Source organism: Elephas maximus, chromosome 2 (assembly GCF_024166365.1).
Source record: "Elephas maximus indicus isolate mEleMax1 chromosome 2, mEleMax1 primary haplotype, whole genome shotgun sequence".
Taxonomy (NCBI): domain Eukaryota; kingdom Metazoa; phylum Chordata; class Mammalia; order Proboscidea; family Elephantidae; genus Elephas; species Elephas maximus.
In genome coordinates this window covers 84,367,694-84,394,423 of record NC_064820.1, presented here as the reverse complement: position 1 = coordinate 84,394,423, position 26,730 = coordinate 84,367,694, and the positions used below count along the sequence as shown (strand labels likewise).

General features: G+C 39.0%; 1 protein-coding gene across 1 annotated transcript in view; it reads left to right on the top strand.

Moving 5' to 3' along the window:
* Positions 1–26,730, top strand: part of HOMER1 (homer scaffold protein 1) — a 142,864-nt gene that overhangs the window by 100,978 nt on the left and 15,156 nt on the right. The window contains exon 6 of the mRNA XM_049866561.1: positions 25,293–25,449. Within this exon, the coding sequence (XP_049722518.1) occupies positions 25,293–25,449 (157 nt within the window). The remainder of the gene's footprint in view (positions 1–25,292; positions 25,450–26,730) is intronic.

The window sequence follows — 26,730 nt, the reverse complement described above, 5'->3', positions numbered from 1 at the left end:
GAGACCACAGAAGGCTGTGTGCCAGACAGGTAGTGTATGGATATTATAGTACGGAGTCATCTCCGGTGACAGCGACTCTTCAGCATGTAGAGTGGGAATGTTGCTGTTACTGCTGGGAGCACAGCTATGGGAGCCAAGGATTTTATGAGTCTCTCCACCTTGTTGAAGGAGCCCTAGTGGCACCGTGGTTAAGTGCTTGGCTGCTAACCGAAAGGTTGATGGTTCAGTCCCACCAGCAGCTCCACAGGAGATAAGACCTGGCAAGTGCTTCCATAAAGATTTTTGTCGTTGGGTGACATCAAGTTGGTTCTGATTCATAGTGACCCTATGTACAACAGAACAAGACACTGTCAGGTCCTGCGCCATCCTCACAGTTGTTGCTGTGTATGAGCCCATTGTTGCAGCTGCTGTGTCAATCCATCTCCTTGAGGGTCTTCCTCTTTTTCATTGACCCTCTAGTTTACCAAGCATGATATCCTTCTCCAGGGACTCATCCCTCCTGATGACATGTCCAAAGTATGTGAGGCGAAGTCTTGCCATCCTTGCCTCTAAGGAGCGTTCTGGCTGTACTTCTTCCAAGACATGTTTGTTTGTTCTTCTGGCAGTCCATGGTATATTCAGTGTTTTTATAATCACTGGTTTTGTCAAATTTTCTGGTGTTTTAGCTACAATATTGTGGTAATTAGTATTTGTAAACCTATATGAATAACTTCTTTGAGGATGAAGCAGTAATTAAAGGAAAAGAAGAAGTGATATATGGAAATTATGATTTACAAGTAACATTAGTACAAAAAACATTACTAAGGATTCTGTATGGTCAGGTATTGGAGGAAGTCCATGGAGGTGGGTGACACCATGAGTTACCACACTGGATGACACCAATCCTGGTGACACCACTGATTCAATCCATAACATTCTACCTTTTGGCCCCCCAAAATTCCTGTTGTTCCCACATGCAAAAGACATTTACCCCATTACATCATCCAAAAAGTCTTAAATCAGCTCCAAGTCCAAAATTTCATCTTCTGAATCATTTAAATTAAAATATGGGTGAGACTTTAGCCATATTCCATCCTGGGTTAAAATTCCTGTTTAGCTGTTTACCTGTGAAATCTAGACTACAAGTTATCTGTTTCCAAGATACAGTGATGGAACAGGTACAACGTAGACATTTCCATTACAAATGGGAGAAATTGGAGGGAAAGAAGGGATAATGGGCACCAAACAAGTCTAAAACTCAGCAAAACAAACTACACTAGTTCTCAGGGCTTGAAAATAATCCACTGTTCTCTGAGACCATCTGGGCAATGACCCCACCTTCCAGACTCTGGGTGTTGGCCACGCCCGCCCTCTGGATTCTGGGTGGAGACCCCTAAGCCCTGGGCTTCGGCTCCACTTTCCAGGCACACTGGGACAGCAACTCTTCTCCCTCCAGTTTGGGCAGCCCCACTCTCCTAGTCCATCTACGTGGCGACCTCCTTGGCCCCAGCAAGCTCCATTCTTCTGATCCTTGGGCTTGGAAGTCCTGCCCCCTCAGCTTTGGGTGGTGGCCCCATCCCACTGGCACACTTTAATGGCAGCCCTGCACTCTGAAACCGAATTGGCAAAGATCAGACTCTTTGAAACCTAGGAGGCAGTGGCTACACCCTTTGAGATGCAGGAGACCATGTCTCCACCCTTTGAAACCAAGAAGGCCCTGTTTCCCATGCTCCTTCCAACAGTTCTGCTGATCTGTGAGCTGTTCCAGGGATGATCCTTTTCTTGGAGGACAAGAGATATAGCTCCTTTATCCTGTTGCTTGCCTGTAGAATTTCAAGAGGCAGACAGCATTCTCTTCTTTCATTCTTCCTGTGACCCCTTCGGCCTAAGCTGAAGGGTTTTCTTCTTTGGTAGTTGGTTGGATCCATCAGTCACAGGCTTACTTTTTTTAACAAAAGATTGTGTAGCCACGTCCTTGGTGAACATTTTAGGACACGTGTTCTTAGTTTGTACAGCAGAATTTTCCAAATCTTTAACTTCTGCTTTCGTTTTGTACAGCTCATTTTTAAATCCGTCTCTTTCCTCCTGCGTTTTACTCTTAAGTGGCAAGGAGAAACCACGTGGCCCCTTTAAGATCTTGCTGAAAGTCTCATCAGCCAGATATCCAAGTGCATCACTTGCAAATTCTACCTTCCAACAAACATTTGAATATAATTCAGACAAATTCTTTGCCACTGCATAAAAAGCATCACTCTTCCTCCATTGTTCAATCATATTCATCATTTTTTTTTAAAGCCTTACCAGAAGCACATTTAATGTTCACATTTTAGCAGCAGTCAGTTGCTGGCGCCATACGTATCCTCTAAGATGATAGAGACTTTCTCTGTAACTCTTCTCACCTTCTGAGCCCTCACCAGAATTGCCTTTGACATCCACAGTACTGCCAAGCCTCTTCAAGGCAATCTACGCTTTCACTATTAGGCACCTTCCAGTCTCTACCCATTACACAATTCTAAAAACACTTCCACATTTTAGGTATCTGTTGGAGCAGCACCCCACTCTTCTGGTACCAAATTCTTAGTTATCTAGTGTTGCTATAACAGAAATACCACAGGTGGATGGCTTTAACAAACAAATTTATTTTCTCATAGTTTAGGAGGCTAGAAGTCTGAAATCAGAGCTTCGTCTCTAGGGGAAGGCTTTCTCTCTCTCTTGGCCCTGGAGGAAGGTCTTTGTCTCTTTAGCTTTCACTTCCTGGTTTCTTAGAGAGCTGCATGTGTCTTCCCATCTATCTTACCCCGTCTCTGCCCTACTCTATTGCTTGTTTAATCTCTTTTATATTTCAAAAGAGATTGACTCAAACACATCCCACACTAATCCTGTCTCATTAATTTAACAAAGACAACCCATTCCCAGATGGATTATAACCACAAGCGTAGAGGTTAGGATTTGCAACACATATTTTTCTGGAACACAGTTCAATCCATAACACATGGCAACCCCATGTGTTACAGAGTAGAACTGCTATTACGGTTGTCTGTAATCTTTACGGAAGCAGATCACCAGGCCTTTCTTCTGTAGACACCACTGAATGGGTTCCAACCACCAACCTTTAGGTTAGTAGTGCAGTGCAAGCCGTTTATGCCACCCAAGGACATTCTTGACATGCAGTAGGTGTAAGTAAATGTTAGTTGCTTCTGAGTTCACGGGTGTGCAGTGGGAAGTAAGGAGATAAATGACAGGTAGGTCCTGAGACAAGGCAACGTTAAGGAGTACTTGAGTCATCTGTTTTACTTTCATAGTTGGAGGTTGACCTCACTGCTGGTACTGAAAGTAATGTTGAGAAAAAGCCTGTTACAACCTATTTTTAAATCTTCTTTTAAAACTTTGTCTTTTTTTTTTTTTTTTTTAACTGTTCTACATAAGTAGACATGCTTAGGAAGTACATGAAGTGGCGCTGATGGTGGTCCTGGGCCCTGGGGGTGTGGAAGAGAAGCAGCCTTCTTAGATTCTACAAGTGACCATTCAAGTAGATGGGTCACTTCACAGATTGAGAAAATGCATTGCTCATGTATTAGACTCACTCTTATTTTTTTTAAACAGTCTTTTGAAGTTCTTTTTCTTCTTGGTTTTACAGAGCTAATTTAATGAAGTTTAATACTTTCTCACAGAGCTTTGACTTTAAAAGAAAACTGTATAATTCCAGTTTAAGGTACCTTTCAAATAATGTTTTTGGAGTGTTCTGAACTTTATCATCTGACTTCTAGATTTGAAGCCAACAGGAAGCCAGCTGGTCCTTTTTGAAGGAAACTACCAAACAGTCACAAAAACAAAGGATTATTTTGCCCTTATTCTAGCATTCAGGCATGAGATCATAGGTTTTTCAATATCTCTTCTGACTCACTGCTTATCTCCGACTAAACAATTTAGCGGTTTCAGTTTACGTAAAGAAAAACTGTCAAAACTGTAACTATAAAAAAAGGGACCAAATTAGCAACCAGAGAGCCCCAACATTTGTCAAATAAGTATTCCTGACACATAAGATATACTAAAGTAAAATTTTAATATGAGAAAGTAATCTCAAGATATTAGTTATTGCTAAAAATCAGTCTAATGCAGAGGAATGTGATACCTTAGAAGAGTTGTAGATTAAAGAAAGGTACATTATTTTTTCAAAATCATTGTGCAAAGAATTAAAACATATGTACAGTTGAGTACACCTGAGATATATGAGATAGCGTACATGTAGAACTTATTTCAGAGTACCCTTTGGAATTTAGAATAAATTGGAATTTTGAAGATTATTCTAATAGAAGCATTTATATACTGAATGGTGAAAGGAATATATAAAAAAGCCAATAAGAGATAACAGGGAAAATTGACAAAAATTCACAAACTTTTTTTTCTTAAGTTGTATTTTGCGTCGTGCTTTAGAGAGATTATTATTAAAGGAGCAGTTCATAAAGTAGAGGAAGTAAGAAAGATTCGAATCTACAAAGATAAAATTTTGGTTCATATTGCAGAATAACCTGAAAAACACATTTACTTACCTTGTGGCCAAGGGTAAGAAAACGCAGAAGCATAAAAACTTAACATTATAGTACTCATTTCAGGATTATTAAGTCTCAAATTATTATGGTTTACTATACTGTTGCACGTAATTGTTATGTTCAAGATGCATAAAAATATTTATCTGATACAAACATTTTCTTCAGCATTTATTTTGTTTAAGTATAATCAGCAGAACTTTGGCTCTGCGTAGCAAAGAAGAAAAAGGTTAATGGGAGTCCACTGAACAGCTTATCTGTAGCCAGGTCTTACTACTTAATAATATTCAAAGATTCAAGACATGCTCATGGAAATGAGGTAAACAAAAAGCTGTAGTTTATCAAGACTTGTGCCTTCACTTTTTTCTATGCTGTTCCAGAGGTCTCTCTTTGGTCTCTTATTTCCCCAAATCTCTTTGTTTTTATGCCTTGTCAGTGTCTTACTCCTGTCTGCATATCCCTGCCTTTTTAATCCTCCTTCCCCCATCTACATATCATCATTTCCAGTTGCCCATTCACCTCCTTCCTCTTATTTTTGACTCTCATATTATGTGTAACCACCCTTCTGTTTCCTGCCCACCCGGACTCTTCCCATGCCATCAAATAAAGACTCGAATAGAGCCACTTAGAGACTATCCTACAGTCTAGAAAGACCTGATTTCCAGCTCTTCTGGTGGTTTGTGATCCTGTGGTCACAGGAAGAGCATCTAGGAGTTCTTAGAAATCCCCCCCCCCCTTTTTTTTCCTTCTGGTTGAGTGATTTTTTTTTTTTTTGTAGCATAATTTACATACAGGAAAATTTATCCTTTTTGGTATATAGTTTTATGAGAACAACAGATTCATAAAGTTGTATAGCTACCACGACAATCAAGGTAAGGGAGAGTTCTGTCACCCTCCCAAAAAATTCTCTCATTCTCATTTATAGTCAACCCCTCTGAAGGACCCTCAGCCCCTGGCAACCACTGATCTATCCTTGTGGTTTTACCTTTTCCAGAATGTTGTATTAATGGAATCATACTTTAGTTTAGGGTTGGGATTGGTTTGGTAGAGGGGTTTTCTCACTGTTCTTACTCCATCCTCAGCTTTTAACCTTTCCTGTGTGTTTGTGCCTCAGAAGGGGTATATCTCTCCACTCCAAACCCTCCCTTCAAGGAAGGCTGCTGTTGCGTGTTATTCACTGCTTCCCAGCCGGGTGGTAGGGGCCAGGTAGGGTTCTCTTTTGTCCTTGTCCAGCCTGAGTTTGGGGCCAGCCCTGTGTTGCTGGGACTCAGGGATGAGACCTTCTCAGTGATCATGCCCCCCATCCTAGCGGCAGGCAGATTTAGCCTTGTATATTTGATGGTCTTGTATAGGTGTATCCTGCCCCTCCCCAGAGGTTGGAGACCTCTAATAATCTGAGTCCAGACCTATTTTCTGTTCCTGCCACAAGGCTGGAAAAAAAAAGCCAGTTGCCACCAAGTCAGTTCCAACTCATGGCGACCCCATTTTATATCAGAGTAGAACTGTGCTCCACAGGGTTTTCAGTGGCTGATTTTTCAGAAGTAGATTGTCAGGCCTTTCTTCTAAGAAGTCTCTGGGTGGACACGAACCATCAACTTTTCACTTAGCAGCCAAGCATGCTCACCATTTATTTGCACCACTCAAGGACTCCCCAGCAAGAGTAACTAAAACCAATTGCCATCAAATCAGTTAGACTCATGGCAACCTCATGTGTGCAGAGTAGAACTGCACCTTAGAGTTTTCAAGGCTGTGACCTTTCAGAAGTAGATCACCAGGCCTTTCTCCCTAGGTGCCTCTGGATAGGTTCACACTGCCAACCTTTTGGTTAGTAGTCAAGCACTGAACTGATTGCACCCCCACAAGGTTAGAGAGTTTTATTATTTTATTTTTCCCCCAACTCTAATGGGTCTTCACTTGTGCCCTGTGGCAGGGGTGATAGTGGGGGCTGGGAGGACGAGTTTTGCTACCCTTCTGCCAGTGACTTAAGGCTTTTTTGTTCCAGAGAGGGGTCCTGACTGGGGCTTTGTGGCTTTCCAACAGTGGTGACCTCTACCTTTCTTCAGGGAGTCCTCTCCAGTGTCCCACCCTGACCCCAGTCTTTCTCCTGAGCACCCAGTAGAAGTCTGTGGTAGAGAGTCTACAAGAGCGAGTACAAATCTCCCCTTGTGTCTGTAGCTCCCAGTGTCTTAGACATGCTTTGATAACTGTTTTGCATATAAATAAATGCCATTCCAAGAATGAAATTGTGTAATTACCTTCTTTTCACAGGTAGAGAATAAATGGCCATGACACAATCTAGATTTTACCATTAAAGAATATTTAGCTGTAAGTTTTTGCAAGAGTTGTATCTAAAACTTGACCCTCGGTAGGTCTTTAAATATCAACCAAATATGAAACTATTGAAAAATCCTATGAGGAATTTGGAAAATGTACTATTCTACTCTAAATATGGAAACCCTGGTGGCATAGTAGTTAAGTGCTACAGCTGCTGACCAAAAGGTTCACAAAAGGTTCACAACCACCAGGTGCTCTTTGGAAACCCTCTGGGGCAGTTCTGCTGCATCCTGTAGGGTTGCTATGAGTCGGAAATGACTCGAGGACAATGGGTTTGTTTTTTGGTACTTTAAACATGTACTTCAAAGATCACATCTTTTAAAATAATTGATGGGGTGTTCTGACTCATAGCAACCCTATAGGACAGAGTAGAACTGCCTCATGTGATTTCCAAGGAACGGCTGGTAGGTTTGAACTGCTGATCCTTTTGGTTAGCAGCCAAACACTTAACCACTGTGCCACCAGGGCTCCTTTTAAAATAATTGATGTGGTGTGTTATTGCTATATAAAGTATTTCTGCCAATCAGTATTAATTTGTAAATTACACCTAAACAAGTCATCTTGTTCAGAAATAGTAACTTTTTCCTGAACAGGTCTTTTCTCAGTTCTCTAAGAACTGCATCTTGTATATGAAATCCCTGTTATATGTGCATGATTGACTTACATTGAAGACCAGAAACTGCATCTGATTCTACTGGATATAAGCAATATTGGTGTGAAATCTCATCTCTAATGAGAGGTCCAGAATGAATATAATTAAATTTTTATTACTAGTTAAAACTTAATTCTTACATGTTGCAAAATTCACTACTTCTTATATCCATTAGTGTAATCCTAGGTTAGTGTGTTAGTTTCCAAAAAGCCACAAACTGGTTGGCTTATAAGAAAATAAATTTATTATCTCACAGTTCTGGAAACTAGTAGACCAAATTTAGGGTGAGAGCAGGGCTGTATTCTCTCAAAAGGCTGTAGAGGAAGAACCTTTCTTGTCTCTTCTGGTGGTGGTAGTTGTTAGGTGCTGTGAGTCGGTTCGGACTCTCTGCAACCCTATGTACAGCAGAATGAGACACTGCCCAGTCTTGTGCCATCCTCGCAGTCGTTGTTACACTTGATCCCATTGTTGCAGCCACTGTGTCAGTCCATCTCACTGAGGGTTTTCTTGTTTTTTGTTGAACCTCTGCTTTGCCCAGCATGATATCCTTCCCCAGGGACTGGTCCTTCTTGATAACATATCCAAAGTACATGAGATGAAGTCTCCCTATCCTTGCTTCTAAGCAGCGTTCTGGCTGCACTTCTTCCTAGACAGACTTGTTCATTCTTCTGGCAGTCTGTAGTATATTCAGTATTCTTTGCCAACACCATAATTCAAAGGCTTCAGTTCTTCTTCGGTCATCCTTAATTCATTGTCCAGCTTTCACATGCATGTGAGGTGATTGAAAATACTATGGCTTGAGTCAGGCACACCTTAGTCCTCAGAGTGACATCTTTGCTTTTTAAAGAGGTCTTTTGCAGCGGATTTACCCAATGCAATACATCATTTGATTTGTTGACTGCTGCTTCCATGGACATTGATTGTGGATCCAAGTAAAATGAAATACTGACAACTTTAGTTATTTCTCCATTTATCGTGATGTTGCTTATTGGTCCACTTGTGAGGATTTTTGGTCTCTTTATGTTGATTCATAATCCATACTAAAGGCATATTTTGATCTTTATCAGTAAGTGCTTCAAGTCTTCTTCACTTCCAGCAAGTAAGGTTGTGCCATCAACACATCCATCGCAGGTTGTTAATGAGTCTTCCTCCAATCCTGATGCCACATTCTTCATATAGTCCAGCTTCTTGGATTATTTGCCCAGCATACAGACTGAATAAATATGATGAAAGGATATCACCCTGATGCATGCCTTTCCTGACTTTAAACTATGCTGTACCCCCTTGTTCTGTTCAAATGACTGCCTCTTGGTCTGTGTACAGGTTCCTCATGAGCACAGTTAAGTGTTCTGGAATTCTCATTCTTCACAACGTTACCTATAATTTGTTATGATCGACACAGCTGAATGCCTTTTGTCAGTAAAACACAAACATCTTTCTGGTATTCTCCACTTTCAGCCGTGATCCATCTGATACTAGCAGTGATATCCCTCATTCCACGTGCTCTTCTGAATCTGGCTCGAATTTCTGGCAGTTCCTTGTTGATATACTGCTGCAACCATTTTTGAATTATCTTCAACAAAATTTTACTTGCACGTCATGTTAATGATATTGTTGAATAATTTCCGTGTTCCCTTGGATCACTTTTCTTTGGAATGGGCACAAATACTGATCTCTCCCAGTTCGTTGGCCAGGTAACTGTGTTCCAGATTTCTTGGCATAGACTCGTAAGTACCTCCAGTGCTGCATCCATTTATTGAAACATTTCAATTGATATTCCATCAACTCCTGGAGCCTTGTTTTTTGCCAAAGCCTTCAGTGCAGCTTAGACTTCAGTACCATGGGTTCTTGATCATACACTACCTCCTGAAATGGTTGGATGTCAACAAATTCTTTTTGGTACAAAGATTGTGTGTTCATTTCTTTATAATACTTTACTTTGTCTTTTCGAGCTGCCCCTTGAAATCTTCTGTTCACCTCTTTCACTTCATCGTTTCTTCCATTCGCTTTAGCTACTCTACATTCAAGAGCAAGTTTCAGAGTCTCTTCTGATATCCATTTTGGTCTTTTCTTTCTTGTCTTTTTAGTGACCTTTTGCTTTCTTCATGTATGATGTCTTTAATGTCATCCCACAACACGTCTGTCTGGTCTTGGGTCATGAGTATGCAGTGTGTCAGATCTGTTCTTGAGATGATCTCTGAATTTAGGTGGGATATACTCAAGGTCATGCTTTGGCTGTCATGGACTTGCTGTAATTTTCTTCAGCTTCATCTCGAACTTACATATGACTGATTGAAGATCTGTTTTATAGTCGGCCCCATCCTTGTTTTGACTGATGATACTGAGCTTCTCCATTGTATCTTTCCACAAATACAGTTAATTTGATTCTTGTGTATTCCATATGGCGAGGTCCATGTGCGTAGTCATCATTTATGTTGTTGAAAAAAGGTATTTGCACTGAAGAAGTCGTTGGTCTTACAAAATTCTATCATGCAATCTCTGGTGTAATTTCTCTCACCAAGGCCATATTTTCCAGCTACTGACCCTTCTTCAGAAACCCTGGTGATGTAGTGGTTAAGAGCTATGGCTGCTAACCAAAAGGTCAGCAGTTCAAATCCACCAGGCACTCCTTGGAAACCGTATGGGGCAGTTCTACTCTGTCCTATAGGGTCACTATGAGTTGGAATCGACTCAATGGTACCGGTACGGATCCTTCTTCATTTCCAATTTTTGCATTCCAATCATCAGGAATTACCAATGCATCTTAATTGTATGTTTGATCAATTTCAGCCTGCAAAAGTTGGTTTCTGGTAAGCTCGGGCATTTCTTGGTTTGTAGCTGCAGCATAACACTATGGCCACGTGGTGTTCTTGTTTTTCCCACTGTTCGTCTTCTGTGTCTTGTCCCCTCTTTTATAAAGGCACCACTCAGATTGGATTAGGGCACACCCTACTCTTATATGACCTCATGTTAACTGATAATGTCTTCAAAGACCCTATTTCCAAACAAGGTCATGTTCATAGTTACCAGAAGCGCTGTTGTTGTGTGCCTTCTAGTCGATTGCAACTCATAGCAACCCTATATGGCAGAGTAGAACTGCCACATAGCGTTTCCTAGGCTGTAATCCCTGTGGGAGCAGATCGCCAGGTCTTTTCTCACAAACTTTGGTTAGCAGCTGAGCACTTAACCATTGCACCACCAGGGCTCCTTCTTCAAAATATCTTTTTGAGGGACACAATTCAGTCCATAACAAATAAGTTTGTGTTTATTTTATAATGAATGCCTTGTACTTTGATGAATACCTTTACTTTTCCATTTAGGCAGTTAAGGTACCTGCTAAACCTGAACAGATTGGCAAGCACTGAGCTATGCTAGAAAGTGAAAGGTAGGTGGTATAACTACAAAAGACTTATTAGAGAAGACCTGAACCAATGAAAAAGAAGAATGCAGTCTTATAGACAGAGTCTGAGCGTAGAGAAATCTGGGTAAAAATTCATAGAAAATGAGAATCTGGTTGGGAAGAAGAGACATCATAGAAAAGCTAGCTTGTCTAGAACAGGAGAAATAACCCATGTGCTTCAGTCCAGGAAGATAGGGCAGACTGGTAGGATACATGGTGTGGATATTTGAAGGGAAGAAGAGAGCACTAGATACAGAATTGAAAAGGCAGTCAGAAAATGTAGAGATTATTTAGGACAGCACTGTGCAGTAGAACTTTCTGCAATGATACACATCTGTATTTGCACGGTCTAATATGGTGGCTGGAGTCCTGGTGGCATAGCGGTTAAGTGCTGTGGCTGGTAACCAAAAAGTCAGTAGTTTGAATCCACAAGCCGCTCCTTGGAAACTTCATGGGGCTGTTCTTTGCTGTCCTATAGGGTTGCTATGATTCAGAATCGACTCAATGGCAACAGGTTTCGTTTTTGGTTTTAATATGGTGGCTACTAGCCACATATGGCTATTGAGCACAGAAATGTGGTTAATGTAACTAAGGAGCTGAATTTGCAACTTTATTTAATTGTAAGTAATTTAAATTTAAATTTAAATCGGTACATAGGGCTAGTGGGTAACATTTGGACAATGCAGGTCTAATCTTTTTTTTTTTTTTTACATGAGAAAACTAAAGATCAGAGTGGTTGAATTGTTGTTATTAGGTGCTGTTGAGTTGGTTCCGACTCATAGTGACCCTGTGTACAACAGAACGAAAGAAACACTGTCCGATCCTGTGTTATCCTCATAATCCTTCTTATGCTAAAGCTCATTGTTGCAGCTGCCCTGTCAATCCATCCTGTTGATGGTTTTCCTCTTTTTCACTGACCCTTACTTTACCAAGCATGATGTCCTTCTCCAGGGACTGATCCCTCCTGATAATATGTCTGAAGTATGTGGAACATTCTGGTCATACTTTTTCCAAAACAGATTTGTTCGTTCTTTTGGCAGTCCATGGTATATTGAATACTCTTCTCCAACACAACAATTAAAAGATGTCAATTCTTCTTTGGTCTTATTATTCATTGTCCAACTTTCACATGCCAATGAGGCGATTGCAAATACCATGGCTTGGGTCAGGTGCACCTTACTTAGTCTTTAAGATGACATTTTTGCTTTTCAACACTTCTTTTTTTTTTTTTTTTTTTAATTTCTTTGTGGTTTAAGTGAAACTTTACAAACCAAGTCAGTCTCTCATACAAAAACGTATATACACCTTGCTATATACTCCTAGTTTCTCTTCCTCTAATGAGACAGCACACTCCTTCCCTCCACTCTCTATTTTCGTGTCCGTTCGGCCAGCTTCTGACCCCCTCTGCCCTCTTATCTCTTCTCCAGACAGGAGCTGCCCAGATAGTCTCTTGTGTCTGTTTGATCCAGCAAGCTTATTCTTTTCCAGTGTAATTTTCTATCCCATAGTCCAGTCCAATCCCTGACTGAAGAGTTGGCTTTGGGAATGCTTCCTGTCTTGGGCTAACAGAAGGTATCGGGACCATGACCTCTGGGGTCCTTCTAGTCTTAATCACACCATTAAGTCTGGTCTTTTTACGAGAACTTCAGATCTGCATCTCACTGCTCCCCTGCCCCCTCAGGGGTTCTCTGTTGTGTTCCCTGTCAGGGCAGTCATAGGTTATAGCCGGGCACCATCTAGTACTTCTGGTCTCAGGCTGATGGAGTGTCTGATTTATGTGGCCCCTTTCTGTTTCTTGGGCTCATAATTACCTTGTGTCTTTGGTGTTCCTCATTCTCCTTTGCTTCAGGTGGGTTGAAACCAACTGATGGCCACTTGCTAGCATTTAAGATCCCAGATGCCACACTCTAGAGTGGGATGCAGAATGTTTTCTTAATAGATTTTATTATGCCAATTGACTTAGATGTCCCCTGGAACCATGGTCCCCAAACCCCACCCCTGCTACGTTGGCCTTTGAAGTATTCAGTTTTTCAGGAAACTTCTTTGCATTTGGTTTAGTGCAGTTGTGCTGACTTCTCCTGTATTGTGTATTGTCTTTCCCTTCACCTAAAATAATTCTTGTCTACTATCTAATTAGTGAACACCCCCTCCCTCCTTCCCTCCCTCCCTCCCTCGCCACTCTCATAACCATCAAAGAATATTTTCTCCTCTGTTTAAACTGTTTTTTGAGGTCTTATAATAATGGTCTCATACAATATTTGTCCTTTTTCAACTGACTAATTTCACTCAGCCTGCCTTACAGATGCCTCCATGTTATGAAATGTTTCACGGATTCCACATTGTTCTTTATCGATGGATACTGTTCCGTTGTTTGAATATACCATAATTTATTTATCCATTCCTCTGTGATTGGGCACCTTAGTTGCTTCCATCTTTTTGCTATTGTAAACAGTGCTGCAGTGAACATGGGTATGTGTATATCTCTTCTTGTAAAGGCTTTTATTTGTCTAGGATGTATTCCAATGAGTGGGACTGCTGGATCATATGGTAGTTCTATTTCTAGTTTTTTAAGGCAGCGCAAAATCGATTTCCAAAGTGGTCGTACCATTTTACATTCCCACCAACAGGGTATGTAAGTGTTCCAGTCTCTCCACAACCTCTCCAACATTTATTATTTTATGTTTTTTTGATTAATGGAATCTCATTGTAGTTTTGATTTGCATTTCTGTAATGGCTCATGATTGTGAGCATTTCCTTATGTATCTGTCAGCTACCTGAATGTCTTCTTTAGTGAAGTGCCTGTTCATATCCTTTCCCATTTTTTAATTGGGTTATTTGTCTCTTTGTACTTGAGTTTTTGCAGTGTCATGTAGATTTTAGGGATCAGACGCAGATCAGAAATGTCATAGTTAAACACTTTTTCCCAGTCTGTAGTTAATCTTTTTACTCCTTTGGTGAAGTCTTTGGATGAGCATAGGTGTTTGATTTTTAGGAGCTCCCAGTTATCTAGTTTCTCTTCTGCATTGTTAGAAATCTTTCTGTACTGTTTGCCATGTATTAGGGCTCCTAGCATTGTCCCTATTTTTTCTTCCATGATCTTTATGTTTTAGATTTTGTATTTAAGTCTTTGATCCATTTTGAGTTAGTTTTTGTGCATGGTGTGAGATAAGGGTCTTGTTTCATTTTTTTGCAGATGGATGTCCTGTTCTGCCAGCACCATTTGTTAAACAGTCTTTTACCCATTTAACTGTCTTTGGGCCTTTGTCAAATATCAGTTGCTCATATGTGAATGGATTTATGTTTGGGTTCTCAATTTTGTTCCGTTGGCTTATGTATATGTTGTTGTACCAGTACCAGGCTGTTTTGACTACTGTGGTGATATAGGTTCAAAAATCAGGGAAAGTGAGGCCTCCTACTTCGTTCTTCCTTTTCAGTAATGCTTTACTTATCTGGGGCCTCTTTCCCTTCCATATGAAGTTGGTGATTTCTTTCTCCATTTCATTAAAAAATGTAGAGTTTTGGATGAGAATTGCATTGTTTCTATAGATAGCTTTCGGTAGAATACACATTTTTACAATGTTAAGTCATCTTATCCATGAGGAAGGTATGTTTTTCCACTTAATGTAGTCCTTTTTTGGTTTCTTGCAGTAGTACTTTTCTTTGTACAAGTCTTTTACATCTCTGGTATGATTTATTCCTAAGTATTTTATCTTCTTGGGGGCTGGTATAAATGGTATTGATTTGGTGATTTCCTCTTCGATGTTCTTTTTGTTGGTGTGGAGGAATCCGACTGATTTTTGTATGTTTATCTTGTATATCCTGATCCTCTGCTGAACTCTTCTGTTAGTTTCAGTAGTTTTCTTTAGGATTCCTTAAGGTTTTCTGTGTATAAGATCATGTCATCTGCAAATAGAGATACTTTAAATTCTTCCTTGCCAATCTGCTTGCCCTTTATTTCTTTATCTACCCTGATTGCTCTGGCTAGGACTTCCAGCACAATGTTGAACAAGAGTGGTGATAAAGGACATCCTTGTCTGGTTCCCGTTCTCAAGGAGAATGCTTTCAGACTCTCTCCATTTAGGATGATGCTGGCTGTTGGCTTTGTATAAATGCCCTTTATTTTGTTGAGGAATTTTCCTTCTATTCCTATTTTGTTGAGAGTTTTTATCATGAATGGGTGTTGAACTTTGTCAAATGCCTTTTCTGCATCAATTGATACGATCATGTGGTTCTTGTCTTTTGTTTTATTTATGTGATGGATTACATGAATTGTTTTTCTAATGTTGAACCGTCCCTGCATGCCTGGTATGAATCCCACTTGGTCATGGTGAATTATTTTTTTGATATGTTGTTGAATTCTATTGGCTGGAATTTTGTTGAGCATTTTTGCATCTAAGTTCATGAGGGATATAGGTCTGTAATTTTCTTGGGTTGTCTTTACCTGGTTTTGATATCAGGGATATACTGGCTTCCTCGAATGCGTTTGGGAGTATTCCGTCCTTTTTCTATGCTCTGAAATACCTTTAGTAGTCGTGGTGTTAACTCTTCTCTGAAAGTTTGATAAAACTCTACAGTGAAGCCGTCTGGGCCAGGGTTTTTTTTTTGTTGTTGTTGTCAAGAGTTATTTAATTACCTTTTCAATCCCTTCTTTTGTTATCAGTTTATTTAGTCGTTCTACCTCTGTTTGTGTTAGTTTAGGTAGGTAGTGTGTTTCTAGAAGTTCATCCATTTCTTATAGGTTTTCAAATTTGTTAGAGTACCATTTTTCATAGTAATCTGATACAATTCTGATACAATAGACCCAATTTCAGCTGGGTCTATTTGTAATATCACCCATCTCATTTCTTATTTGTTTTTTTTGCTTCCTCTCCTGTTTTTCTTTTGTCAGTTTGGCCAGTGGTTTATCAATTTTGTTAATGTTTTTCAAAGAACCAGCTTTTGGTCTTGTTAACTCTTTCAATTGTTTTTCTGTTCTCTATTTCATTTGATTCTGCTCTAATTGTTATTATTTGCTTTCTTCTGGTGCCTGAGGGTTTCTTTTGTTGCTCTCTTTCTATTTATTCAAGTTGTGGGGATAATTCTTTGATTTTGGCCCTTCTATTTGGATGTGTATATTTATTGATATAAATTGACCTCTGAGCACTGCTTTAGCTGTGTCCCAAACGTTCTGATAGGCAGTGTTTTCATTCTCACTGGATTCTATGAATTTCTTTATTCCATCCTTGATGTCTTCTGTAACCCAGTGGTTTTTGAGCAGGGCATTGTTCAGTTTCCAAGTGTTTGATTTCTTTTCCCTTCTTTTTCTGTTATTGATTTCTACTTTTATGGCTTTACGGTCAAAGAAGATGCTTTGTAATATTTGGATGTTTTGGATTCTGCTAAGGCTTGCTTTACGGCCTAAAATGTGGCCTATTCTAGAGATTGTTCCATGTGCGTTAGAAAAAAAAGTATACTTGACTGCTGTTGGGTGGAGTGTTCTGTATATGCCTATAAGATCAAGTTGTTTGATTGTGGCATTTAGGTCTTCCATGACTTTATGGAACTTCTTTCTGGATGTTCTGTCCTTCACCGAAAGTGTTGTGTTGAAGTCTCCTACTACAATCGTGGTACTGCCTATCTCACTTTTCAGTGCTGTTAAAGTTTTTTTGTGTGTGTGTCTTGCAGTTCTGTCATTGAGTGCATAAATATTTAATATGCTTATAGCTTCCTGGTATATTGTCCATTTAATCATTATATACTGTCCTTCCTTATCCTTTGTGGTGTATTTAACTTTAAAATCTATTTTGTCAGAAATTAATATTGCCACTCCTGCTCTTTCTTGATTGTTGTTTGCTTGATATATTTTTTTCCATCCTTTGAGTTGTAGTTTATTTGTGTCTCTAAGTCTGAGGTGTGTCTCTTGTAGGCACCATATAGACAGATCGTGTTTTTTCAATCTATTCTGCCACTCTCTGTCTCTTCATTGGTGCATTTAGTCCATTTACATGCAGCGTAATTATGGATAGGTATGAGTTTAGTGCTGTCATTTTGACGTCTTTTTTTTATGTGTTATCAGTTCCTTTTTCCTACTTAATTTTTTGTGCTCAGTAGTTCATTTTTATATATCGTCTTTTTCTCTTATTCATTGTTGTAGATTTTGTTTCTGCTAAGTCTCTGTTTTTTTCTTGTGTTTTATTTTGATGAGTAAGATTGTTAATCTCCTTAGTGGTTACTGTAATATTTACCCCTATTTTTCTAATTTTAAACCTAAGTTTTATTTCTTTATATCGCCATGTCTTCCTCTCCATATAAAAGACTCATGACAACGTTTCTTAGTCCCTCTTTATCGTTTTAATGTTGTCTTCTTTTACATAATGACATTGCTGTTTCTCTGCTCTGAGCGTTTTTTTATCTTGATTTATTTTTGTGATTTCCCTATCGGGGTTGACATCTGATGACTCTGTCCGGTGTTCTAGTCTTGGGTTGATGTATGATATTATTGGTTTTCTAACCGAAGAACTCCCTTTAGTATTTCTTGTAGTTTTGGTTTGGTTTTTATGTATTCCTTAAACATCTGTTTATCTAGAAGTGTCCTAATTTCACCTTCATATTTAAGAGACAGTTTTGCTGGATATATTATTCTTGGTTGGCAATTTTTTTCCTTCAGTGCTTTATATGTCATCCCACTGCCTTCTTGCCTGCATGGTTTCTGCTGAGTAGTCCGAGCTTATTCTTATTGACTCTCTTTTGTAGTTGACTTTTCACTTATCCCTAAGAAAAAAGATTTTTTTTTTTAGCTGCTGTTAAAATTGTCTCTTTATCTTTGGTTTTGTCGAGTTTGCTTATAATATGTCTTGGTGACTTTCTTTTAAGATCCACCTTATGTGGAATTCAATGAGCATCTTGGATTGATATCTTCTCATCTTTCACGATATCAGGGAAGTTTTCTGCCAACAAATGTTCCACTATTCTCTCTGTATTTCCTGTTATCTCTCCCTTTTCTGGTACTCCAATCACTCGTAGGTTATTTCTCTTGATAGAGTCCTACATGATTCTTAGGGTTTCTTCATTTTTTAAAATCCTTTTATCTTTCTTCAAATATATTCGTGCCATGTGCTTTATCTTCAGTCTCACCAATTGTGACTTCGACTTGCTCAATTCTGCTACTCTGACTTTCTATTGAGTTGTCTGATTCTATAATTTTATTGTTAATCTTCTGAATTTCTGATTGCTGTCTCTTATAGATTCTTGCAGCTTATTAAATTTTTCATTATGTTCCGGAATAACCTTTTTAATTTCCTCACCTGCTTTATCTGTGTGTTCCTTGGCTCATTCTGTGTATTGCCTGAAATCCTTCCTGATATCTTGAATTGTGCTGTGTATTAATTTTTTGTATTCTGCACCTGGTAATTCCAGGAAACTACCTTCATCCAGAAGATTCCTTGTTTCTTGGTTTTGAATCAGGAGCCCCTTCTGTCCTGAGCTACCAAGGTGAATGGAGTGGACAGATTATCTTTTCCCCAATTGTCAATTTATTCCATCTCCAAGGCCAGGAGAGTGCCTCAGGGCATGCAGCAGGACGTATCTCATGTTGAAGCAATCATGGTCTGCTTCTTTATGTGATTCGATATTGACTGTTGTCTCTGATATCTATTAGTTAATGTATTAGTTTATGTTTGCTCACTGTATCCTAGCTTCTTGCTTTGTTTTGTTTTGATATGTCCAGATAGGTTGCTTGAGTGATCTAGCTTGATTATTTTTGCCTTTGAAGCTCTACTGTCCTGTCACCAGATGGCTAGAGCTATTACCAAGTATATGAGCATAGGAGTCCATTCACTTTTCTTGTGTGGATTCAGCTCAGGTGTCCAGGTAGTTGGTCATCAAGTGTGTGGTACAGGCTCTGTCCTACAGTCTTAGAGGGGCAGGGGTGATGGTGTTGGTACTGGTATGTGGTTGTAGCAGGGGGGTGATGCTCTGAACAAGGCAGGGGCTGACAACTATTCCCCAAGTGTTTGTGAGGAAACATGTGCCTGTTCCCTAGATCTCACAGTTGGATGGGTTCTCAAGAGGGACCGTGGGCACCCATTGCTTTTTGTTGTAAGGACTGGGAGGTACCAGTTACCGTGGACTCCTGTTGCAGGTGGCCGGGTGACGTGAGCGGAGCTAGCAGTCCTTAGGCCCCTGATGCGGGTAGGTGAGGACCCTGTTTTTTAGGCAAAGCGATGTCAAACATCAAACGCCCACTTCTCCACCACACAGCTGCAACAGTTTTAGTCTGCGAACAAGGGCCTGTTCTCCTGAAAGAGGCCCACACAGGTCCATGCAGGGGGAAAGGTATTCAAAGTTCATGGACCATTTATGCCTGGACAGGAGCCACTTCTGTCCTGAGCTTCCAAGGTTAATGGAGCTGGCAGATTGTCCTTTCCCCAGTTGTGAATTTATTCCATTTCCCAGGCCGGGAGAATGGCTCAGGGCATGCAGCAGGACCCATTTCAGGCCCAAAGAAATGGACAGCCACTGAAGCCGGCTTGGGGACTTGGGGCACAATAAAATATACGCAAGTACTTAGCTTTTGCCGAGAGCGCCGTTCTTCTCTGGTTCCAGAGGTGTGAGTAGGCCGTGCCCCTGGCTGTTTCTCCCCAAGGAAAGTGCGGCCAAAAGCTGCTGCAAGCCCACCACAGCCACTTCCAGGAATAGTGCCTGAGGGTTCCCAGCAATTCAGATCCGGCAACTCCTCTCTGCTTCTGAACCGCCTCTCCGTCCCTCTGCCGCTCAATTTGTTTTCTAACTTTTCCTTTGATGTTCGGGGCTCCTAGCTTGTCATAAATATAATTGTTTCTTTTGTTTTTTTTTCCGGTTTTTGTTGTAAGAGGGTTCACTGGAAGTGTCTGACTACTCTACCATCTTGGCCCTGCCTCCTTTTCAACACTTTAAAGTCTTTTCCAGCATATTTGCCCAATGCAATGCATTGTTTGAATTCTCGACTGCTGCTTCCACGGACATTGACTGTGGATCTAAGTAAAATGAAATCCTTGACAGCTTCAATCTTTTCCCCGTTTTTCATGACGTTGCTTATTGGTCCAGCTGTGAGAATTTTTGTTTTCTTTATGTTGAGGTGTAATCCATTCTGAAGGCTGTGGTCTTTGATCTTCATCAGTAAGTGCTTCCAGTCCTCTTCACTTTCATCAAGCAAGGTTGTGTCATCTGTGTAATGCAGGTTGTTATGAGTCTTTCTCCAGTCCTGGCTCCTTGTTCTTCTTCATATAGTTCAGCTTCTTGGATTATTTGCTCAGCATATAAGTATGGTGAAAGGATACAACCTTGACGCACACCTTTCCTGAGTTTAAACCACGCAGTATCCCCTTGTTCTGTTCAAATGACTGCCTTTTGATCTATGTACAGGATCCTCATGAGCACAATGAAGTGTTCTGGAATTCCCATTGTTCGAAATGTTACCCATAATTTGTTCTGATCCACACAGTCAAATGCCTTTGCATAGTGAATAAAACACAGGTAAACATCTTTCTGGTATTAACATCAGCAGTGGCATCTCTGTTTCCACATACGCTTCTGAATCCGTCTTGAATTTCTGGCGTTTCCCTATTGATATACTGTTGCTGGTGCTTTTGAATGATCTTCGGCAGAATTTTTCTTGTGTGTCGTATTAATGATATTGTTCGATAATTTCTGCATTTGGTTAGATCACCTCTCTTGGGAATAAACATAAATATGAATCTCTTCCAGTCTGTTGGCCAGGTAGCTGTCTTCCAAATTTCTTGGCATAGACAAGCGAGCACTTTAAGGGCTGCATCCGTTTGTTGAAACATCTCAATTGGTATTCCATCAATTCCTGGACCCTTGTTTTTTGCCAGTGCCTTTGGTGCAGCATGGACTTCTTCCTTCTGTTGTATCGGTTCCTTGTCGTATACAACTTCCTAAAATGGTTAAAAATCGATCACTTCTTTTTGGTATAGTGACTCTGTTTATTCCTTCCATCTTTTTTTGATGCTTCCTCCATTAATATTTTCCCCGTAGAATCCTCCAGTATTGCAACTTGAGGGTTGAATTTTTTCTTCAGTTCTTTCACCTTGAGAATGCCAGGCATGTTCTTCCCTTTTGGTTTTCTATCTTCAAATCTCTGCATATGTCATTATAATACTCTACTCTGTGTTCTTGAGCTGCCATTTGAAATCTTCTGTTCAGCTCTCTTATTTCATCATTTCTTCCTTTCACTTTAGCTATTCAATGTTCAAGAGCAACATCCATTATTAATCAGACTATGAAATGTACGAAGTATGGATCTAGGAAAATTGGAAATTTTCAAAAGTGAAATGGAATGCATAAACATTGATATCCTAGGCATTAGTGAGCTGAAATGGACTGGTGTTAGCCATTTTGAATCGGACAGTGGTATGGTCCACTATGCCAGGAATGACAGCTTGAAGAGCAGTAATGTTGTATTCATTATCAAAAAAGACATTTCAAGATCTATCCTGAAGTACAACGCTGTCAGTGATAGGATAACATCCACACACCTGTAAAGAAGACCACTTACTATGACTATTATTCAAATTTTCGCACAAACTACTAAGGCCAAAGATGAAGAAACTGAAAATTTTTACCAACTTGTGCAGTCTGAAATTGATCAAACATGCAGTTGGGATGCATTGATAATTACCGGTGATTGGAATGCAAGAATTAGAAACAATGAAGGATCAGTAGTTGGAAAATATGGCCTTAGTAATAGAAATGATGCCAGAGATTTCATGACAGCATTTTGAAAGACCATCGACTACTTCATTGCAAATACCTTTTTTCACCAACATAAATGGCGACTATACACGTTGACCTCACAGGATGAAATACACAGAAATCAAGTTGACTACATCTGTGGAAAGAGACGATGGAAAAGCTCAATGTCATCAGTCAGAACAAAGCCAGGGGCCAACTGCAGAACAGACCATCTGTTGCTCGTGTGGAAGTTCAAGTTTTAGCTGAAGAAAAGTAGACGTCCACGATAGCCAAAGTACGACGTCGAATATATCTCACCTGAATTTAGAGACCGTCTCAAGAATAGATTTGACACATTGAACACTAATGACAGAAGACAAGATGAGTTGTGGAATGACATCGAGGACACCATACGTGAAGAAAGCAAGAAGTCTTTAAAAAGACAGGAAAGAAAGAAAAGACCAAAATGGATGTCAGAAGAGACTCTGAAACTTGCTCTTGAATGTTGAATGATTGAGAGGCTTGTTCAAAGCCACATAAGTAATTTTTGAAATAATTGTGATGTTAACAGTTAATGACTTAAATGTTGGATTCTTAGTGGATCTTGTTACATAGAGAATGTAAAATAAAACCTAGTGAATTAAAGTACAAAACTGCCCTCATTTTTGCTCTTTTTCCTGCTAAATACAATTGGTAATCTTATTTATAATTGTGTAAATTTTAACAAATGGATTTGAGAAATATATGTTCAATATCATTTTTTATTCTCTTTCATTTTTAAAAGGATTTCATATTTGCATATGTCAGGTGTTTAAATTAGTTCAATAAGATTTCAGTTGTCATTTTTAAGCGCCCTGTAAATGAAAATCAGACTGAAGGGTCCATTTAAATAAAACTTATTTCTTTAGGGGAAAACTGGCAGGTAGTTTTTAAAAAAAATACATGTTATTCAGTTAGAGCAGGTGAATTGGTGCATGTTCTGCTCAGCCAATCTGAATCTGAACCATCATTCCACAAAGGAAGAAATAGAGAAGCACTTTCTTTTTGAGGATAGAAATAGGTTGTTAAATTAATAGCTTTAGTGTATTGTTTGATTCTGCACTTCCAGGTTTTGATGAAATTCTCTCAAGTGTTGAACTTCAGAAATTTTTTTTAACTTGTGATTTTAAACTAATTTTAGACTTAAAGAATAAAGAAAAGTTGCAAAAAGAGTACAGAAAGTCCCTGTATATTCCTCACCCAACTTCCCTTAATGTTAACATCTTACATAATCATAACACAAAGATTAAAACTAGGAAATTAACATTAATAGTATTGATACAATACTATTAACTAAATTATAGACCTTATTTGAATTGCATCAGTTTTCACCAATATCCCTTGTGTATTCCAGAATCCCACTATTCAGGATCCCACATTGTATTTCATTGTTATTTCAACTTTTTATTATTGTTGTTAGTTGCTGTCAAATTGGCCTCCAATTCATGACAACCCTCGTACACAACTAAACAAATAATTTCTTTTATAAAGATCATCATAAAGCTGGTTTGTATGAAGCAGAGGTTAAAGATGTCCCAAATGTCCAACTTTTCCAAGCTGTTGTAGAGCGCCGTTACCTCTATCATCAACTACTGCTTCTGCCCTCAGTACTCTCCCTCCAATCTTTGGGTTCCCTAATACACTGCAACGTCTCACAGAACTCACAAACAGTATAAAGGAAATGGCTCATGTAGTTGTGGAGGCTTGCAAGTCCCATATTCGTGGATCAGGCATAGGCCTCTTCCTGGCCCTCAGTCTCTGTCCATGGGCATTCAGCTTTCTCACACCATGGGCTGGGAAGCCCACTGCACCGTCTCCTGCTGGTCTCTCCTTCCTTGGTGGTGATGAGCTCTTTTCTTCCTCGCCTCTAGGGTGGCTCATTTCAGGCTCAGCAGGATGGCAAAACTGACCAATTCCCTTGGTGGGCCAGATTACCCTATCACACTGTCACACTCAGTCACCTGAATGAGAGTTAGAAGACCGTGGCTGCTAGAAAGACCACAGAAAGAGCAATCCATTATATCACAGCAACAGAATGAAACGCTGATCGGTGCTGTGCCATCCCCCATGATTGGTTGCAGATCCGTCCATTGGAGTACAATTCAGAGTTTTCGTTGGCTGATTTTCAGAAGTAGATCTCCAGGCCTTTCTTCCTAGTCTGTCTTAGTCTAAAAGTTCCACCGAAACCCGATCGTCATCCTTGCAGTGCACAAGCCTCCACCAACACATAGGTGGTTACTGTGCTTGGAGGCGCATTGGCCAGGAAGTGAAACTAGGTCTCCCGCATGGAAGGTGCTAATTGTGCCACTGAGCCACTGCTGCCCTCTGTATTTCTACTTAAGTCTCTTACATTCTGTAATAGTTCCTCAGTCTTACTTTCTTGTTCATTATTTTGCCATTTTTAAAGAGTCCCAGTCTATTATTTTGTAGTGCGCCCTTCAATTTAGGCTTATATGATATTTTCTCACTATTACATTGAGATTATACATTTTTTGCAAGAATACCACAGAAAAATGATGTTGTATCCTTCTAAGTGCATTGTGTTAGGGGGTTCATGATACCGGTATGTCTTGCTACTGGTAATGAGCTTTAGAAATTTTGACAATAGAAACTATGCATCCATTCTTTTATATATATTTTAATTACTATAAGAGATATATATATCCATCAATAGATATATATATTCATTTGTTCTGTGATGTAAATGACTTATCAGACACAAAAATGGTGATTAAAGAAAGCTATAAGCATCATTTTTTTTTATAAGCATCACTAGTTAATTAATGGGACAAGGATAGTAGAATTGCACTAATAAAAATAAAAATAGACTACTCAATAATGAGAAAAAGAAACAATCTTTTCATTCAAATGAGGCAATCCTTTGTTCATTGGAAAGTTAAGAAAGGAATTATCAAGAGAACGGTCTTCCCAACTAATTGAATTATCTTTGTAATAGAAAATGGTCTTGGTAGAGATACTTAACTTCGGGTAACTTATCAAGTAGAACGTTAAACAAGGGAAAAGGTGATTGTTTTAGTTTTGTTCTGTACATGACCTTGGAATTATATCAGAAATTAAGTCATGGGAGCCAATTTCTAGTTGTAGCCTATCATATGATCTGAAATCAGTTTCTTGCAGCCAATTTTTGTATTTTTGATGTTTTAAAATCTAGAATAAGATGAAATAAAGCAATATCCAAAAAAGTACTACATATTTCAGACTTTACTGAAGCACCCTGATAGGTTTCATTATGAAATGAAATTACTTCAGGCTTTAGTACTTTTAAAGAATATAGTACATTTTTAGGTTTTGTTTGTAGATATTTTTCAGAATGTTTATTCCTCAAAGGAAAATGGGCAGAAACTCTTTTGGGGATATCCGCATTTGTCATAATGAAGGTTGGAACTATTGTGCATTAAGCCTGCTGTTTTGTGCTTTTTATATTTCTTTATTTGGTAGGTTTACTTCACTAGGAACATTTCAGTGAAATATTTGTGCTTTTATTCTCTTTTTGGGTTGTCTTTGAAGCATTCTTGGACTGTACACCCTACAATAGAACTGAGTACTGCTGTCCCTTCAAAGTTACAATATTCAATGTAATGGATAGAATTTTTATCTTATTTTATTTTAGTTCAGCCATCAGCAAACATTGGGAGGCCGAACTGGCTACCCTCAAAGGAAATAATGCCAAACTCACTGCAGCCCTGTTGGAGTCCACTGCCAATGTGAAACAATGGAAACAGCAGCTTGCTGCGTATCAAGAGGAAGCAGAACGTCTGCACAAGAGAGTAAGTTCAGGGCTGCTGTCCATAGCAATTTATGGCTAACAGGTTTCCTTATTCAGAAGAAGTTTGCGTGTAGATTCAGCAGAGGTGCATCTTAAGGGAATATGCATGGGTTGTCAGAACATATAAGGGTTGTACTATATGGCTGTTTGGTTAAAAATATTTTTCACAGTTTATGGGAATGAAGATTATACAGTTTTTCATGTCAAAAAGATCTGATTTCAAATTCTGATTTTGTCACTTATTAGCTGTTTGACGTTTGGTAAATTGTTTCCTTGTTTGAACACAGTACCTACATCTGTAAGCTGGGAATAATAGTATACACTCTGTACAATTGTCATAAAAATTAAGAGTTGCACCAAGTCAGTAGCTGCTTTTTTATTATTTTTATTATTGTTGTTGTTTTTTAAAGAAGGTATGTAATTTGAAAAATGCAGGTAGAAAAAATCAGAAATATTAGTTTACTCACATATTTATAATTTTCAACACTCTTCTTTCATGCCTGTAGATTTAAATTTCCATCAGGTAATTTCCTTTCAGCCTGAATAGCTTCCTTTAACATTTTTTAGACTACAAGTATACTAGCTACAAATTCTTTCACCTTTTGTATATCTAAAAATGTCTTTATTTCACCTTCATTTTTGAAAAATATTTTTTGCTGGATATAGAATTTTAGGTTGACTTTTTTTTTCTTTGTAGATTTTAAAGACAACATTCCATCGCCATCTGGTCTCCATTATTCCTGTTAAAAAGAAAGTCATTATTTTTACTATTTTTCCTCTACACATATTGTGTCATTTTTCACTGGCTGTTTTTAAGATTTTTTTTTTCTTTATCACTGGTTTCCAGCAATGTAACTAGAGCGTAGTGCCTCGGTATGGACATTTTCTTTGTATTTATTCTCCTTGAGGTTCACTGAGCATTCTAGATCTGTTGAGTAGCTTTTTTTTTTTTAATTATATTTGGAAAATTTTTAGCTGGTATTTTGGCAAATGTTTTTTCTGCCCCGTTATCTCCTCTCTTTCTGGGATCTAATTACAAATATTAGTCCACTTGATACTGTCCAATTAATACTGTTAATTTTGTTTTCCACCTTTGCTCACCACGTGCTTTCAGTTTGAATGATTTCCATTGACCTATTAGCACCATCTTTAAGTTCATTGATCTTTTATTGTGTTCAGTATGCTTTTAATCCTATTGAATTACTTTTTTTGGATTTCAGATTTTATATTTTGCTGTTTTAGAATTTTCATTTGGTTTTTATTTTACAATTTCTAAATCTGT